The sequence below is a fragment of the Sycon ciliatum genome, chromosome 10 (genome assembly GCF_964019385.1).
Source record: "Sycon ciliatum chromosome 10, ocSycCili1.1, whole genome shotgun sequence".
Classification (NCBI taxonomy): domain Eukaryota; kingdom Metazoa; phylum Porifera; class Calcarea; order Leucosolenida; family Sycettidae; genus Sycon; species Sycon ciliatum.
Genome location: NC_088652.1, coordinates 27,981,416 through 27,998,915, shown reverse-complemented (window position 1 = coordinate 27,998,915; position 17,500 = coordinate 27,981,416). Strand labels below are relative to the sequence as shown.

The 17,500-nt window shown below is 48.4% G+C and overlaps 2 protein-coding genes and 1 long non-coding RNA gene across 3 annotated transcripts in view; all 3 read right to left on the bottom strand.

Annotated features, from left to right (window-relative positions):
* The window catches only part of LOC135826176 (uncharacterized), a 19,804-nt gene extending 8,851 nt beyond the window's left edge, over nucleotides 1-10,953 (bottom strand). Inside the window, exons 1-4 of the mRNA XM_065338806.1 lie at nucleotides 10,900-10,953; nucleotides 10,153-10,245; nucleotides 4,130-4,151; nucleotides 1-1,447 (exon numbers count right to left, since the gene is read on the bottom strand). The exon at nucleotides 1-1,447 is cut by the window's left edge and continues 676 nt beyond it. Coding sequence (XP_065194878.1) covers nucleotides 1-1,447; nucleotides 4,130-4,151; nucleotides 10,153-10,245; nucleotides 10,900-10,953 — 1,616 coding nt within the window. The remainder of the gene's footprint in view (nucleotides 1,448-4,129; nucleotides 4,152-10,152; nucleotides 10,246-10,899) is intronic.
* The window catches only part of LOC135825659 (uncharacterized), a 171,809-nt gene that overhangs the window by 153,910 nt on the left and 399 nt on the right, over nucleotides 1-17,500 (bottom strand). Inside the window, exons 2-3 of the mRNA XM_065338278.1 lie at nucleotides 15,691-15,863; nucleotides 15,248-15,370 (exon numbers count right to left, since the gene is read on the bottom strand). Coding sequence (XP_065194350.1) covers nucleotides 15,248-15,370; nucleotides 15,691-15,861 — 294 coding nt within the window. The 5' untranslated portion in view covers nucleotides 15,862-15,863. The remainder of the gene's footprint in view (nucleotides 1-15,247; nucleotides 15,371-15,690; nucleotides 15,864-17,500) is intronic.
* Nucleotides 12,798-14,292, bottom strand: LOC135826094 (uncharacterized). The gene is made up of 2 exons (XR_010555211.1): nucleotides 14,060-14,292; nucleotides 12,798-13,908 (listed from the first exon to the last, which is right to left on the bottom strand). It is a non-coding gene; the product is annotated as an uncharacterized LOC135826094 (long non-coding RNA).

Below are 17,500 nucleotides of genomic sequence, written 5' to 3'. Positions count from 1 at the left end.
TTAGCATGGTCGCAGTAAGACTGACCCTCGAACATCTTGTTGAGAGCTTTGCGTGCCAGGGACTCCGTCATGAACCCAGACTTATAGCGCCGCTCTTCGTGCATTGTGATGTCTCGGTCAAACTTCATGTAGACAAAGGCATTGACACAGTCCAGGATGAACTGGGGCTCCAGGATGACCGTGTCTTTCAGCTTGAAAGTTGGGAAGTACGCCAGGTGGCCTGCTTCGTGGCAGTACTTCAGCAGCAGCTGTATTTGCCGGTCACTGCAGTCATGTGGAACAGCCTTGACTTGCTTCGCTATGAACTTTGCCTCCTTGAAGGAAATCCAAGGCCACGTGACCTCCTGCTTGAGCGTGTGTATGGTTATGCAGAATCGGAGCCATGGAACAGGGATGTTACGTTGGCTCTTCCGGCAGCGGTCGATGATGGCCTCTCTCAATCGCTGCAGCTCATCTGCTTGTGCTGCACTTCCAGTGGATCTGGTGCTGTCGATTTTGAAGTACGATGTTTCATTCCAGACAAGCTTCTTATACGGCGAACCTTCGATGTTCTTTCGAAGTAGTTTACAAGGATCAGGCAAATCGGTTTTCTTCCACATGTCACTCTGACACCCCACTACAAACACATCATCTGCAGCACTCTGGTCTGTGCTGCTGTCAGCTTTCGCATTCAGCAGCAGCATGTCGAGCCAGCTTAGCAGCTGGTCTAGGCGAGTCGCATTGGCCGGTAGAGTGGCCCGCTCGATACATTCTTCCTGGCTGAACTGAAATTTATCGAGCTTGGGAAGGGTCTCTAGAAGGTCCAGAGAAGAGTTGTATGTGGCAATAAAGGTTGTGTTTTTGGCCATGAAGAGGGGCTGCACGGATTGGTAGACTTGCTGCCCTCCAAGGTCGCGGAATGTGATGACGGTATAGTCGGGCGTGTTGGCCCGGTCAGAGATGTACTTTACCCGGTCTGCGTTGAGAAATCCTGTGATGGTCTTGTGGATTTCCTCGCGCATTGCTGGCCCGTCGCTGCTGCTGCTGCTACTGCTGTCCTCCATAGGTCCTGCATGGGTCCCAGCCACAGGATCCTCTCCTGCTGGGGCTCTCTCTCTGTCATCTTGTGTTGTCTCTTTGTCTTGGGGATGATTCGAAGTGGATGGTTTGCACATCATGGTGAGGACGTAGAGTCGACTCAGAGCATCTGGCATGTCTGGGCATTCGATGAATCGACAGTCATCAGAGATGCTTGTAGTTGCGTAGGACGTGCGCATGCCGGGCGTGCTGAGTTCATTCTCATCGTGCATCTTCTCAAGCAACGCCTTCAGCAAGCTGGTCTTTCCAACGCGCGCCGCACCAAGTATTGCCACGTGCAGGAAATGGATGATGGTCGTACCGCCCAACCTGGCTGCCTCCTGCTCTGCTGCTTCGAGTTCACTGATACTTGGCAGATCAGCAGTATCTCCTGGGCACAACGATAAGCACAGCACACATCAAAAAATGTTGTGTAACTGCAGGTGACATTTACAGTTTGTTGTTTCTTTTGTATTACTAGCAAGAAATCATACAGTACAGGCAACAGGAATGCAAAACAAGTGAGAGTGCATCTTCACTGCATGCACTCGTATTATGAGAAAGCCCGCTTGACTCGCAAGTTTACGGTCACGGGTGTGTCTGAAAGTCATTGCTTCCCGCAGAATACACCACTCCATCACCGGAATATTGGCAGACAGGAGACACCTGTTATGGGGTTGCTACAGTTGAGGCACTGGGCTTTATAGAGTCCAGGGGCGTCACACACGGTACCACCAGCACCACCACGCTTGTACCACTTTTCGCCCCAGATGCTGCGCCCAATTCATCCAAAAAACAAGCAATAAAAGAGCACTAAAATGTGCCCTGTTCACCCAAAAATCACTATTTACCAATGTTGCAAAGAATAGCAAAATCACGAACAAATATTCTAACAAATATGAACAGTACGAAAAAATATTCTACTATTCTACCCTTACAGACGAGCCCATTTCAGCACACTATGCTTCCTTGTTTATTTGAGCCAGCGCGTGCTAAGACATGACCACAGCGTTTGTGGAAAATGTCGAGAAAATCGCGATTTGAATTCCGCGACAACAAAATACGAAGTGGAGTGCGACGCGAGTTGCTGTTCTTGTTCTCCTCGGTAGACTGGACTGTTCTGGATGCAACTCTTTGTTGCAAGTACATGAAAGCTTATTCGTTTGAGTTTGGATTCCATGTTGCACTGAGTCTCCTAAAACGGATCGTCAACGGTGTATCGAAGGAAGAGGCTGATGTACTTCGGAGCGGAAGAAGACGACATCCTCGCGTTCCGATGCCATTCAACGAAAAGTGTAGTGGATAGTCACTACTGGAGGGTTCATAAAGGCACACTTGTCTGTTGTGAAGTCGGGGGTTCGCCCCGTACATTGCATTTTGTATGGCAAGACCATTTCTGAAAATGCAAAATGGGTTACGGGGTAACTGTTTCCCATGCCCCCCTCCCCCCCCCCCCCCCCTACTATTTTGACCTGGCTAGAACCCTGCCATCATATCTTCTTGCTAATGGTACTACTTGGGGACATACAGCTCTATTGCTTCCAACTGGACATTTGCTTCGTTAGTTGCTGCTCATCATGAGCAAGTTGCTGCTAGCAGCCTAGCATTGCTTGCCAGCTCTTCGAGCTTTTGCATTATGAGACCAGTTTCTCAAAGTAACACATAGTTTCCAAAGCCAGTCCTTGTTGCCCTGACTGAGTGTGAATATGTGAGGGATTGGATGCTAAATAGTATTCCAATCAGTGATGCACACTAACCCATTTTTCAAGAACGAATACTCTATCGAATACCAAATCTTCGAACGAACGGATAATCTAGTGTTCGTTGAAATTTCTTGACGGCCCACAAATGTAGGAGTTGCATTTTAATAGAAAGTATAATTTTCGCAGTAAAAGAGTATTTATTTGTAGAGCTTGGGTTGATACAGATTCCTAGGTTCAAACCCCAAGATGGGCAGTTAGTTACATTTTTTCTCTCCTTGCGTATTTTGTATCTGCATGTTATTACCCTTTCCGTGAGTCGCTCGTGAGTAATGTATGAGTCGTGTATGGCTAAACCCGTATTTACCCGTATGACTGCTGCTAGTGTTATTGTTCTAGACCATTAGCATAATTAACCAATCACAGTTCACAGCTCTGGAATATTCTAGAATTTCGTCGGCGACCGGTTTATATAGATTGCTCATTGGTTGATGACCTAAAAACATGGCTGCCGTTCGCCGCGTGTTTTGTCTTCTTGCATTGTTCTTTTCTTGTGCTCTTTTCACTTCTTATCTTTACTTGCCGAGTGTGTAACTAATAATTCTGTCCTAACGAGTATTCGTGAAACCACAAAGTGAGTGCTTTGTTTGAGTGTGTGGAATTGTCTCCGAGGGCCAGCTACTACACAAACTTCTGCATTGCGTCTGTGCTTTTTGCCTGGGATACCTTCGCATCCGTGGCAGCTACAGCCGTCGAGCAAGTAACACGCCGTCGGATAAGATGTTCCCGCATTGAGCTCGTAGTCAAGCCATTGAACTTGAGTTTGCATTGAACTTTTGCGCCTCCTTCAACTTTCTCGAAGTGCTCCTAAACGGAGCTGCTACGACCAGCTGTGCCAGAAGCTATCACAAAAAACGAACTGGATGTCCAGAACGTTCTTCAAAGTGAAAGAGAGGGGTGAGTTGGACCGCACTAACATAGTAAAGAAGAAGGCACCATGGGCTCCCACTTCACAACAGTACAGTGTGTGTACTGTACTCGTACAATTACACGTGCCCTTCGCAACTGTACTACAGTGCCGGCACTCTATTGTTACTACTACTAACTGTCTGGCGAGCGCTCACACATCCCGGATTCGTCAAGTACACGTACGGTAACCGCTGTACTGTAATCTGTAGCAGCGGCCCTAGCTCTATTGCCGCTAGCGCAGGGTCCACATGTACTCGTACAAAACTAGCATGCATGCCACACATAGAACATGATTGTACAGCTCTTCGAACGAACTTTATTACTATTCGACTATTCGTGTGCATCACTGGCCATTCGTAACTTTTTTGGCGAAAAAGAAGTTTGAGAATTGATTTGTCACTTACCTGCCTGCAGCTGTTTGGCCTCCTTCATAGAGAGTCAGAAAAAACAGAGACACAAATCACACATATGTGTTAGACATGCTCTCTCTCTCTCTCTCTCTCTCTCTCTCTCTCTCTCTCTCTCTCTCTCTCTCTCTCTCTCTCTCTCTCTCTCTCTCTCTCTCTCTCTCTCTCTCTCTCTCTCTCTCTCTCTCTCTCTCTCTCTCTCTCTCTCTCTCTCTCTCTCTCTCTCTCTCTCTCTCTCGTCGTTCATTTGCCCTCGCTGGGCAGTATAGTTTAGGCCCTAGCGGGCAGTATGCTTTTCCCTTGGCGGGCAGGTTGTCGGCCTCGATGGCTGTTCGTTTGCTCAATAGGCAGTATGATTTAGCCCTCGGTGGGCAGTATATAATCGGCCCATGGTGGGCAGCATGCTTTGGCCCTCGGTGGGTACTATGCTTTATCCCTTGGCGGGAAGTTTGCTTTAGCCCTCGTTGGGCAGGCTATTGGCCTCGACGGCCGTTGTGCACCCTCGGTTGGGCAGTATCCTTTAGCCTTCGGTAGGCAGGTTGCTGGCCTCAGCGGCCATTCGCACGCCCTCGATTGGGCTATACGCTTATTCTTGCGCCCTCGGTCGGGCTACAATCATGCGCCCTCGGTCGGGCTATAATAATGCGCCCTCGGTGGAGCTATAATCATACGCCCTCGGTCGGGCTATAATCATGCGCCGTCGGTCGGGCTAAAATCATGCTCCCTCGGTCGGGCTACAATCATGCGCCCTCTGTCGGGCTACAATCACGCGCCCTCGGTCGGGCTATAATCATGCGCCCTCGGTGGGGCTATAATCATGCGCCCTCGGTGGAGCTATAATCATACGCCCTCGGTCGGGCTATAATCATGCGCCGTCGGTCGGGCTAAAATCATGCTCCCTCGGTCGGGCTACAATCATGCGCCCTCTGTCGGGCTACAATCACACGTCCTCGGTCGGGCTATAATCATGCGCCCTCGTTAGGGCTATAATCATGCGCCCTCAGTCGGGCTATAATCATGCGCCCTCGGTCGGGCTATAATCATGCGCCCTCGGTCGGGCTATAATCATGCGCCCTCGGTCGGGCTAAAATCATGCTCCCTCGGTCGGGCTACAATCATGCGCCCTCTGTCGGGCTACAATCACGCGCCCTCGGTCGGGCTATAATCATGCGCCCTCGGTAGGGCTATAATCATGCGCCCTCGGTCGAGCTATAATCATGCGCCCTCGGTCGGGCTATAATCATGCGCCGTCGGTCGGGCTACAATCATGCGCCCTCTGTCGGTCTACAAGCACGCGCCCTCGGTCGGGCCATAATCATGCGCCCTCGGTAGGGCTATAATCATGCGCCCTCGGTCGAGCTATAATCATGCGCCCTCGGTCGGGCTATAATCATGCGCCCTCGGTCGGGCTATTATCATGCGCCGTCGGTCGGGCTAAAATCATGCCCCGTCGGTCGGGCTAAAATCCTGCGCCCTCGGTCGGGCTACAATCATGCGCCCTCTGTCGGGCTACAATCACGCGCCGTCGGTCGGGCTATAATCATGCGCCCTCGATCGGGCTATAATCATGCGCCATCGGTCGGGCTATAATCATGCGCCCTCGGTCGGGCTATAATCATGCGCCCTCGGTCGGGCTACAATTATGCGCCCTCGGTCGGGCTATAATCATGCGCCCTCGCTTGGGCTATACGCTTCTTCGCGCGCCCTCGCTTGGGCCGTATGCTTTAACTCTCGATGGGTAAGCTGTTGGCCTCGGCGGCCATTCATGCGCCTGCAGCGGGCAGGTTACTGGACACATTGGCCATTTGTGCACCCTTGGTGGGCAGTATGCTAACGGCCCACGGCGGGTAGTATTACTTAGCCATCAGTGGGCTGGCTGTTGGCCTCGCTAGCCGCTCGTGCTACCGGTCCACGGTGGGCAGCTGCAGGCTAGCCCTCGGTGGGCCGTTCGTGCGTTTGCCCCCGGTGGGCAGTGTGAATCACTGACGATCGAACGTGATGATGTGACTCAACTATTATCGTTTGTTTTCTTGGAACTGGTCTATCATCACGTACTATTATCTTTAATCAAATTGAAGTCATGGCAACCCCCAAACCTATGTGTTGATTGCTTGTGAGTGAGTGCGTCAGTCAGTACGTCGTTGTACGGACAGACTGGGCGTGGGAGTGTCTGCAATTATGTTTGTGCACATGAATGTGTGTGTGTGTGTGTGTGTGTGTGTGTGTGTGTGCGTATGCAGAAGTATGCCCGCAGACCTGGGTGTGTACCCGTGGGCCTGGGTTTTAAATTTGTAAATTCCCGTTTGAAAAAATATCCCACACACTACATTTGCAGCGCGCACTTTCAACATCGGCACTTTTGCTCGTGTGCAAAGTATAATCGTGAGCACAAGGGCCCCGGCCAAGTTCAAAAATCAGTTGCAAGCGTGTGTCCAAGTTTATCGTATGCGAGCAAATATCCTTGGAAACGGTACGATAAATTTGAGTTTGCACGTCGTGTGAATGGCCTACTTCCTCCGTTAACAAAAACTTCGTGAGGGATTTTTGAGGGACTGGTTTGCACACAGACTGCTGTGAAATGAGTCGCAATCACTTTCTCGGCCTTCCCTGGCATGGCATGAAAAAGTACGATGCAAGGAAAGCGACCTTTCACAACAAGCGAGCGGAATCGATGGTTGAGCTGTGGCAACATGAGGACAGTAATGGCGAGCGAAATTGAAATATCACTTCTCCGAGGGGGTAATACGCTGCTTGGCCTCTCTACTACTCTAGCACTGAGTTTGAGAGCGATGGAACGGAGCAGCGAGCCCACACAATGAGCGAGTGAACAAGGCGGTGCTCCGATCGCACGGCGCAATGAAATAATTCTGAACTCAGGTTCTTGTTCAACCTGCGCAAAGCCCAGATTCGAACGCTGATGACCGTGCATTCTTTCAGAAGTCTGCAGTCCGACGCAAGTCTCGTGGCTAAAGAAAGTCGACTGGACTTGCTAGCCGCTGCCGTTCAGTGCTGGCAGGGTATCAATCACAGAAAATGGAATCAGTTTGGCTGTGCCTTTAGTAGTCCTTTACTCCTCGTTTCGCGGAGTTCTGGAGAGCAAAGATGAAACCAGGGAGTCGTAAAATATTTTTACGACTCCCTGGTGGAAACGAGTAATCACCACCGCGGCGGATCACGCAGCTTGAAAGCACACTTACTTCAATGACGGCGACATCAAGTTCAGCCAAGTGTGATCAAAGAAGCCGAGGCAAGGCTGAAACGAGCTGAACAACGACTCGAACGAGATGACGACTCGCGCGCAGCAGATGACGGCAACGAACCAGGGTCAAACATGATTCGAGCAAAAGCGACGCAAACTGAACTATCTGCTCATTCTGCCAACAGTTTCTCTTGTAAAGATGCTGTACATAGGCTGAACTACCTTCGTCCAGTGATTTGCAGGCGATACAAACTGTTCTTGACCTATTCTAAGCGTTTTCGTATCGATCAAAATCCATCCCGAAGTTTTTGTTAACGGAGGAAGTACTTTGTCCGCCAAGTTAAAATTGCCACTTATCTTCACTCTTGTCTCAAAACGAAAATACAAATATTCGAAGCATGCCACGATCAGAAAACGCTACGTATATGATACTTTACACGGCAGAAAGCAGCTCAGCCGAAAATCCTTGCAAGTTACACATCCTCCTCGCCACTATCGTCGCTGGAGGAAGAGCTCAAAACATTCAATCCAGACAGATGCTGCTCGTTTCATAGCTTGTTCCACTTCTCCTCGTCTCGAATCATGCTCAAAGGCAGTCACCTGTCGTGCCTGTCATCTTGCCGCTCAGAAGCTGAGTGAGAGTACCCGTGTGGTGGCTGTATGTGTTATCCCCGTTCGTCGCAATAAATGCCTTTGTTTGAGGCAAAAAGGCAACACCACATCACTGCCAGTTTTCAAATCGCCTCTTGCGCTTGTCGTACTTGCTGATCACCACCCATGCAAGCCGCTGGTGCTTGTAGTGCAGTGATAGCTTCTGCTTGATGTAGTACCTAAGCGTACTGCACCTAACGTCTTGCACCAGTGTTGCACTGACTCTGGATCAGGCGTAGCTCTTTTCTGCGAGATTCCTGCAAGTTGTTTGCACGAGAGTTTCCCTCAGGAGTTGGTGTTTATTTTGATCAGCTCCTTTGCCAAGTCCTCTGTGAGCTTCAGAGTGTGTCTGCCGGATTGGTCTCGCATTCTGGAGATGTCGATATGATCTGTAGTTTCTTCGTCGGTGCTTTGCTGGTGAGAACGCTTCACTAGCCGCTGTACAGTGCGAGTATTCAAATTCAAGCTAGCGATGCGCTTTTTCAGCTTTTCTATGCCTCCCCGCGGAAAACCATCCTTGCCACCAGACAGCTGGAAGTAGGCAGAAACTGTATTCGCCATTGCTCTGAATTGTGAACATCCTGACCTGTTTTACGGACTGGAGCGGAGGTTGCAGCCTTTTATTGCGGTGACGGAAGTGTTCGTCGGTGGCAGCTCCAGTCAAAAAGATTCAAACGAACTGATTACAACTTCTGTGGTGGTTTGTGCTGCCATATTGTCGGATGCAATGGTCTATGGTTATGTTCGGATGGTGAATCGGTGGTTCCATGCGGTATGACGCAGGCAGAACACCGAAAAATCAAGTGCGAAGATAAGCGCCAATTGTAACTTGGCGGACCAAGTATTAGCAAACGTCACTTGTCTAGTGAGAATGTGCCTTGCCGTCGTACACAGTATATTCACCATCATACTTTATTCCAACAGGAGTGCATAAAACATTTGGAAATTTGAGAAAAGTCACAAAAAGAGGCGCAATTTACTGCGCTTTCTCCGTATCCTTGTTGAAATCGCACGCACTGGATTAAAAAGAAAACCACTCGTTGCGGTCATGACGAGTAGACCCCTCCGAACTAATCAAACACCAGTGTGCTTCGCGGGGTCAGGATGGGATTCTAACACAGTTTCCTAATTCGTCTTGCTGTTTCACGGCTTGCAAATGGTCCCAATTATCACATGCACCTGGCGTCTGGTTGATCAAATGCAGTGATACCCTACAAAAGCCGGCCGGCACCAAATTTAGCTCTTGGTGCACAGAATAGGATATAGTTTAGGTGATTGCTACATGCATCCCCTCCCCCATTTTTATTGGAGCATATGCTGTTCTTCATCATGTTTTGGCTGCTCACTGACAACAGGTACTGGCACCTCCGCGTCGGGCGGAATGTCAGTCCGCTCCGAACTGGACTGGCAATGACTTGATCACTCCCACTGTTTCCTGTTGGAACAGGAATTGCACCGTCGCAAGAATACTTTGCAAAAATCCATCCAGGCTCTGCTAGCCAGAGCTTGGCTTCTTTGGTCCATGGATGTTGCTGAGACTTCGCAGAAAAAATCTTCAAGTCAACCAATTCGCGATTCAAATCTGGAGGGGATCATCCTCAAAACATCGTTGTACAACGTTGCGAAAAGAGGCGGTTGACGACCACCAGCTTTGTTTTTGTCCCACTTGAGCAGCGCTGCGTTCAGCACATCACTGCACGCCTTTCTCAAGACGCATCGAGCGCGTCCTGGAATCTGTACAAAAGTCTACAGCTCGTACAGAGTCGAGCGTTTCTTTCGCAGTGCAATCAATGCCGCTCACACACCAACGGCCCGTGCAACCTCTTTTGGACGACCCCTAATGAAAACTGTACAAGCTCACGCGCCCACAGACTCGTAGTACATGCCTCGTACGGTATGACTCATCATCTCCAGAAAAGTCAACAAAACGAAACATTCCGCCATGGCCAGACCAAGCGGAGTTACACACTCTCGTGTTTACGTAATCTTGATCTCATAGACAGCTGTACAAATGTAGGACATGGTGGTGGTAGGTGCACCTCACGTGACTCACGTGACACCTAGTCACTGCATAGTTCAACCAATCAAATGTACGACACGCTGCAATGTTTACTGTATACACACAGTACATCTAAATTCAGTCACTCACAGTCAAGTCTATTCAACATACCTTCGCACTCTCGTGATCCACCAGCAACTGCACGCATCCTTCATAATCATGATAATCGTATTTCCTGGCTATATCCAACGCTGTTTGCCCATCCTGAGTAACTCAACAACACATCACAGGAACAACAGAAAATCATTTTTGAGAAAATTCGTTCCAATTTTACAAAAACGAAAACACAACGAAGGCCAAGGACATAATCTACAACCAGACGAAATCAACCTCTCCACAAGACAACTTACATGTACAGAACAAGTCTCTCCTTCCTCAGCAACATTGCTACTCCATGCAGTTCATGCCTCGACAAATTTGAATTTTTTTACAGATTTCTACTCGAACGAAAATATCCACGACGAGAGGAAGACGTCCACAGCGCCTGCTCCACGTCAGGAACAACAGCATGTCTTCTGCGTACTCGTTACAATAACAACAACCCTTCACTCCTCACTCGTTCCAACAGACACCATCAAACAGTCTACTCCTTCACACACTGATTTCGAAAATATTCAAAAATGAACCACAGAGTGAATATGACCACGTGGCGATACTGTACGCATGATGTCATCGAGTACGGTATTGTACAACTGGTACACATTTCTGACAAGAGGAGAGTTGTGGTAGTTGTGTGTGAGAGAGAGAGAGCGAGGGGCAGAGAGAAAGAGAGAGAGAGAGAGAGAGAGAGAGGCAGGACAGGTGAGAAGGACGAGTAGAAAATGTTCACTTCACAACAACACACAATCAAATACTTACACTGTCACGCAGTGTGGTATCCAAGGTGACACCGTCACTGTCATGTGACAGCATCACCTTGACAACGTTGAGCTTGTTACTGAAGACTGCCCAGTGAAGTGGAGTCCGTCGTAGCTGTAGTGTCGAGAAAGAGAGAATGTGATGAGTATTGCTATACAACCATTACACTAACTACTACAACCACACACCGACACAGACCTGGACAACTAGAACAAACGCATTAACACACACATACACATACACACACACACACACACACACACACACACACACACACACACACACACACACGCACGCACACGCACACACGCACGCACACACGCGCACACACACACGCAGGGGCGCACATGCACACACACACATGCACACACACACATGCACATACATGTACACACACGCAGATGTACATACACACGTGGACATACAAACAGAAGGACACACATGCAGAAACAACGAACAGATTGTCTTAGAGACACACAGATAGACATGTAGGACCATACAAACTGAGAATAGACCGATCCCCTTATTATTGTCTGGGTTCGAGCAAGGGGGCAACTCCGCAGTCGCGTGGGATCCTGCTGCACACACGCGACCAACCTCACCTCGGCTTTGCGTGACTTCTCGCATGCGAAGTGCAGATGCAGAGCACGCGAAATCTACACGCAGTGCAAGCCTGTCTACAAAAATGCCACAAGGACTTTTGATTTGAGCTGTTTTGTTTTTGTTTAGACGTCTTCCTTTTTACGACTTCAGGATGCCTTCTCAGGATCATTGCTGCGTTCCTCACTGTCAGAACAGGAGGACGAAGCAAACAAGTCATTTCACTCCTTTCGTCGTGTGGAGCCACAGCGGCCTGGAGCAAGCGGATCCAGGCTATTCCCCGTGAGGAAGGACGTAGTTTTAGGGTCACTCTGAATATTTGAGATGCAGCGATCATTTCGATCCCGAAGTCGAAATCGTTTTGCCCAGCTCTACAAGGGCAGGATGAGTCCAGGAAACCAAACAGCTGTCCTACGGTACCAGGTTTGCTTTTCGCAAGAGAGTGGAGTCTGGACGCTCTGCTCCCCATGCTCGCAAAACAGTATTTGGTGAGCCTAGTGCAGTTCGGTCATGGAAGTGCAGCGTCTGCATCACGAGCTCCCCATGCTCGCAAACCAGTATTTTGCTGAGAGGCAACGGCATTTTGAGTTGGAAAGGAACCTGGCTTAGTGCAGTTTGGTCCTGTAATGGAAGTGCAGCATCTGCATCAGGAGTTGGCAGCAAGTAGAGCTCGTGTACAGAGTCTCATGGAGCAGTTGGACGATGGGGTGAAGAAAGCCGAAAAACAGCTTACGTACAATAACATAAAGAAAGACTCTGAGCCGCGCCAGTTTCTGACTGGTTTGCCTTCAGGTGTTTGGACCGCTCTGTGGGACTTCTTTGAGCCTAGCCGAGAAAATGTACTGCGCCGAGCCAGATCTGCGAAGACGGAAGCTGAGGGACGGCGGATACAGTTGGAGGTGGCCGTAAATCGCCAACGAGCATGTAATGGAGGATCAGCTGCTATTGGCATTGATGTGTCTAAGCCTGGGCCGTATGGGACAGAAGCTGTAATGCGTGGCACAAGTTAATCATCCGTTTCACGGTATATACTATATAGCTAGCCGAGCTGGAAAGTTGTCTTGTTCCTCCGTTTGGGCATGATCCCCATTTGGGCGAGCTGGCGAGATGTCCAGTCATCAATGCCATGTACCGCAAGACATTCTGCATTGTGGATGAAACAGTTCTATTTTGCCATGCACTTAGGGTTCTCGCACCGGCACAACAAGACCCAACAGATCCTTGCGCTCTTATTTTCTCCCATGGTAACATTGCTGATCACAACACCCAGTAGCCAGTCGCAGATGCAACCAAATCAACCAGGTTCTCTTACTCTTTTTTTCCAATACTGAAACCAAAGGTATACCAATATTTGCATCGAATGCAGTGATGATTTCAATACTGTCCACTAGTACAACGCATTACCAGACTGGCATATAATCATGATAATATTATCCATTTCGCAATCACTGTCATTGCTTTCTTAGATCTTCAATCATCAATATCGGACCATAAACCGTCTATCATCTTCTATTATATCATCATTTGTATCATGCTACTATCCTCCTCTAACGATGAGCTCGAAGAAAAGAAACAGCGGTCTAGAGTAAACATTATCTGTCAACGGAAGTGTCCTTGCTGTGCTGGTGTGTTTATGCTTCGTGCATTAGTTCGGCCAAGAGCGCATGGTGGTGGCGGGTTGAGGATGTTAAATATACTAGAAAATAGTTCACTCTGAACGTGCAGGGGGGTATATTCATAGGTTCGAAAGAACCGCACACACACTTTGCTGCAGACAGCGGCAAGCTTTGGCCCTCGTGCTTCGAAGAGGGAGCAATCCACTGCGCTACGCTTGCGATTAACAGCAAGCTTCGACTTTTCAAAGGTACGACTCATCATTGGCTCTGGGGTAATGTTCCTGGAACAAATGCCCCATAGCCAACTGAGGGCCAGGGAGCACGCAATCTGCCTTCCTGGGCGAGAAGTGTTCCAGCACAAGAAGCAGCACGAATACATGCTGACAAAGACCACCATCACCACCAGCCGGCACACAGCACACTGTTCTTCAAACACCATCCACTCCGTCCATGTGTTTGCACTGTCCTCCTCTAGCTCTTCACGCTCAACAAATAACACGCACTGCTCATCGTTTTTTTATGCTTCCTCTGGGTTGGCTAGCCCTTCGACTTGACAAAACAGCGATCACCACTGCACTGCTATCGTCACCTCATAGCAGTCGCTTCCACCAGTGGCTTTTCCTGTCTTTGCAAGGTGTCCAAGGATGGCTGCTGTTGTCATTACAGGCAAATCAGAAGTACTTTAGTGGCTGATGTCCAACCAGATCGTTGGAAAATCGATTTTCCACTTCAGGGCTGCTGATCGCGACTTGGTGACTTGGCAGCACCACGGTTACCTTCATAGAAGATGGCTCTGGAGAGGAAAAGACAGACCAGAAAAAGGTTAATATTATCTTCAGCACCGATCGCAAGGAGAAAGAAATGTGGTCTGCTGTAGCCTAGGCACAAAATAAATCTCACAACACGATTCGCGATTCGAATATTTCAACAACAAAAAAACTCACCTCTGGAGTAACTCCTGTTTGTGGCCCGAGATCGTACCCTCCCGCGCCTTGAAAAAATCCTGCAGCGGCATCACAGTCCATGTCTCTCTCGGAGACTCTGCTCCTACCAGCAGGAGGTTTAGCACCGCTCGAAGCCATCGCAAACTACATGAACTAAGCAGAAGACATTCCAAAACAAACCTGAAACACACTGTCAAAGATGCTGTCACGTTCAAAAACTAGCTCGATCGCGAGTGAGGTTGCCCCCGTGCTCGAACCCAGTATAATAAGGGGATCGGTCTATTCAGTTGAGACAACCAGACTCTAAACTATCACTAGTTCTTACCGCGCGGTCCTGCACATTGACATCAGCTCCTCGTCCGATGAGAATATTTGCTAGTCGATCATTTCCATACTCTGCACACCAGTGCAGTAGTGTACAGTTGAACTGTACACACACACACACACACACACACACACACACACACACACACACACACACACACACACACACACACACGCACACACATGCATACACACACACACGTGTGGGCCCACACACACACACAAACACACACACACATGCATACACACACACACACACACACACACACACACACATACACACACACACGCATACACACACACATACATACACACACACACAAACAAACACACACACACACACACGTGCACACACACACACACACGTGCACACAGGCACATGCGTGCACACACACACACACACACACACACACACACACACACACACACATGCATACACACGCACACACACATACACGCACACATACACACACACATACAAACGCACACACACACGCACAAACACACACGCACAAACACACACACACATGCGTGCACACACACATACACACAGACAGACAGACACACACACACAGGCACACATGCACACACACATGCATGCACACACGCACACACGCACACACACACATACACACACGTGACAGACACACAGTCAGTTGTACATCCCAATGACGCGAAATCTTGAGGCATGTGGACAGACGGATACATGGTACAGTGCAGGGATACAGACACACTGGAGTGAAACGTCAGACAGACAGAAAGACAGACAGACAGACAGACAGACAGACAGACAGACAGACAGAACAACCATGACAAACCTGAACAGTACTGAGTCTTGTAACAATCAAGAACACAACAACTTACGTTAGTTTCGTCTTGCTCATTCACCTCTACACTATGTACACTAAATATGTAGTGTACAATAGTGTAGAGGACTTCATCACGAAGATGCTCACCCTCCGAGCAGATCACACAAAGGAGCATTGTCTGTGTGATATACAAAACAGAAAAAAACGATTTGACAATTACAAAAACGACAGCAACAATACTCTCAGTACAATGCCATCAGGAGTTAGGAAACCTACTGATTGACCTCAGGGGTCAGCGATCCAAACCAGACAAATTGCCATAACTTTATTCCAGCTTGAGAGAAGCTTGCAGCAATTGCAATTGCACATCTTGTAAAGGTATGTCACACCAACGATTCCCACTGGTCAACAATCACTTGACAATGGTACAGACAAGAAGACTAGGTGTCACAGAACCCCCCCCCCCACACACACACTGTACAGCAACACTCTACTTACTCCCATTGAGTAGCAGAGTGTCCCCAATATTGATAATGGTTTCCATGTCACTTTACGTGATGTGGAGGACAATTGCGGCTGCTCAGGAGGTACAGCAGCCTGAAGACTTTCCGTTGTGGCATCCCGTCGCCGTACTTCCACAGCAAATCCTTCGACGTCTTGACTGGACATGTCTGTACAGGGACAATGCATACGCAACGCAGGCAAACAGACGGACAGACAGACAGACAGAGAACAGACAGACTGACATACACACACAGACACAAATACACGTGCCCACACATACACATACACACACACACACACACATACACACACAGACGGACAGACAGATACAAACAGACGGACAGACACACATACAGATGGACAGACAAGGGGACAGAAAATAAGAGGTAAGAAAGACAACAAGTACTCACATACTATGACATACACAATGATCCAAACAAGATTGATCTCACATGTCAATACTTGCATCTACACTGATGCGTACGCACACACATACACACTCATCATGACGTCATACCCAACACCATATTTAGAGTGGAATAACCTTTGACCCCACGTCCACGGACATGCAGCTACGTCAGTCAATGACTGTGTCAGTAGCTGAAAAACGTGAGGACGATCAATGAACGACATCGCGGGGACATTTTCACAACACACTGCAACACAATGCAATTTACCTGTCTCAGCAAAACCACAGAAACCACCGACAAATGTTACACCTCATTACTACAACTGCCTACGACAACTATCAACGAAAGAATACTGCTCTCCACCTCAAACAACACCAACTCTCGTACCGTTGACAACCAAGAAGAAAACGACAGTTCGAAGAAAGGTCTTCGCACAAAATGAATGGAACAACTTCAACTTCAACTTGACAAGCACGAACAGTTACAACAGCAAACACTTGATATTTGAACAATCTTCATGTCGATCGCAACTAGAAATATCTATAAATCCTCTTGCTCGCCAAGTCTACCTTCGTTACAAAGAACTGAAAATTAATGCACTTCGCCTACAAAAGGTCAATCAGTAGGTCCCTGAATGGCCGTCATGTTGCGACACCGGACAAGGTCAAAGATGGAGACCAACGAGACGACAGTACTAACGAAAATATGGGAAGTAAACGGAGAGAAAGAGATGGAGTGCCACCATTTGCAACTTACATTCCTTGCTGGAGAAACGTTGATGACAGTGAAAACGATCTACTTTTCTCTTCTTTCTCACTAAGTGTAGGAAACATGATGAACTTCTCTGGTCTATTGAGAGTTCTGGAAATGGTCTATTCCGTTTCTAACTTGCCATACGGATAAAATCACCGTTGAACTTCTCCTAGACGAACACGACTACAAGTAGTGATCTAAAGGAAAGAGCTGAATCGAAGAAAGTCATGCCGTTTTGTTGAACGTTGTCTTCAAGTAGCAGTGAAGAGAAAAGAAGAAACTTGACGTGGAAGTCCGGAGGGCCAACACCTGCAAGAAGGTACTCAGCTGCTTGACGGAATGGTGCAGCAAAGGAGTAACTCACTGTTTGAACTTTGGACTTTGATCTACAGGTCATGAACCGCTACTGAACAATCCACAGTTGCTAACTGGACCGATAAGATGTAGCACTCAGTGCGAGGACAGGGTCAGGGCTAGGGGGAGTGAAACGAATGATCCAGTCGCTAACGTGAGCCGTTTTTGAAATACACCCATTATGTCAACCAGGTCAGTCAGTGCAGTACCTGGCAGATTTCTACCTCTGGAGTAGGTATCGTCACAGTGTGCTATATCAGTGATACTATTGCTGTAGGGGGATTTCA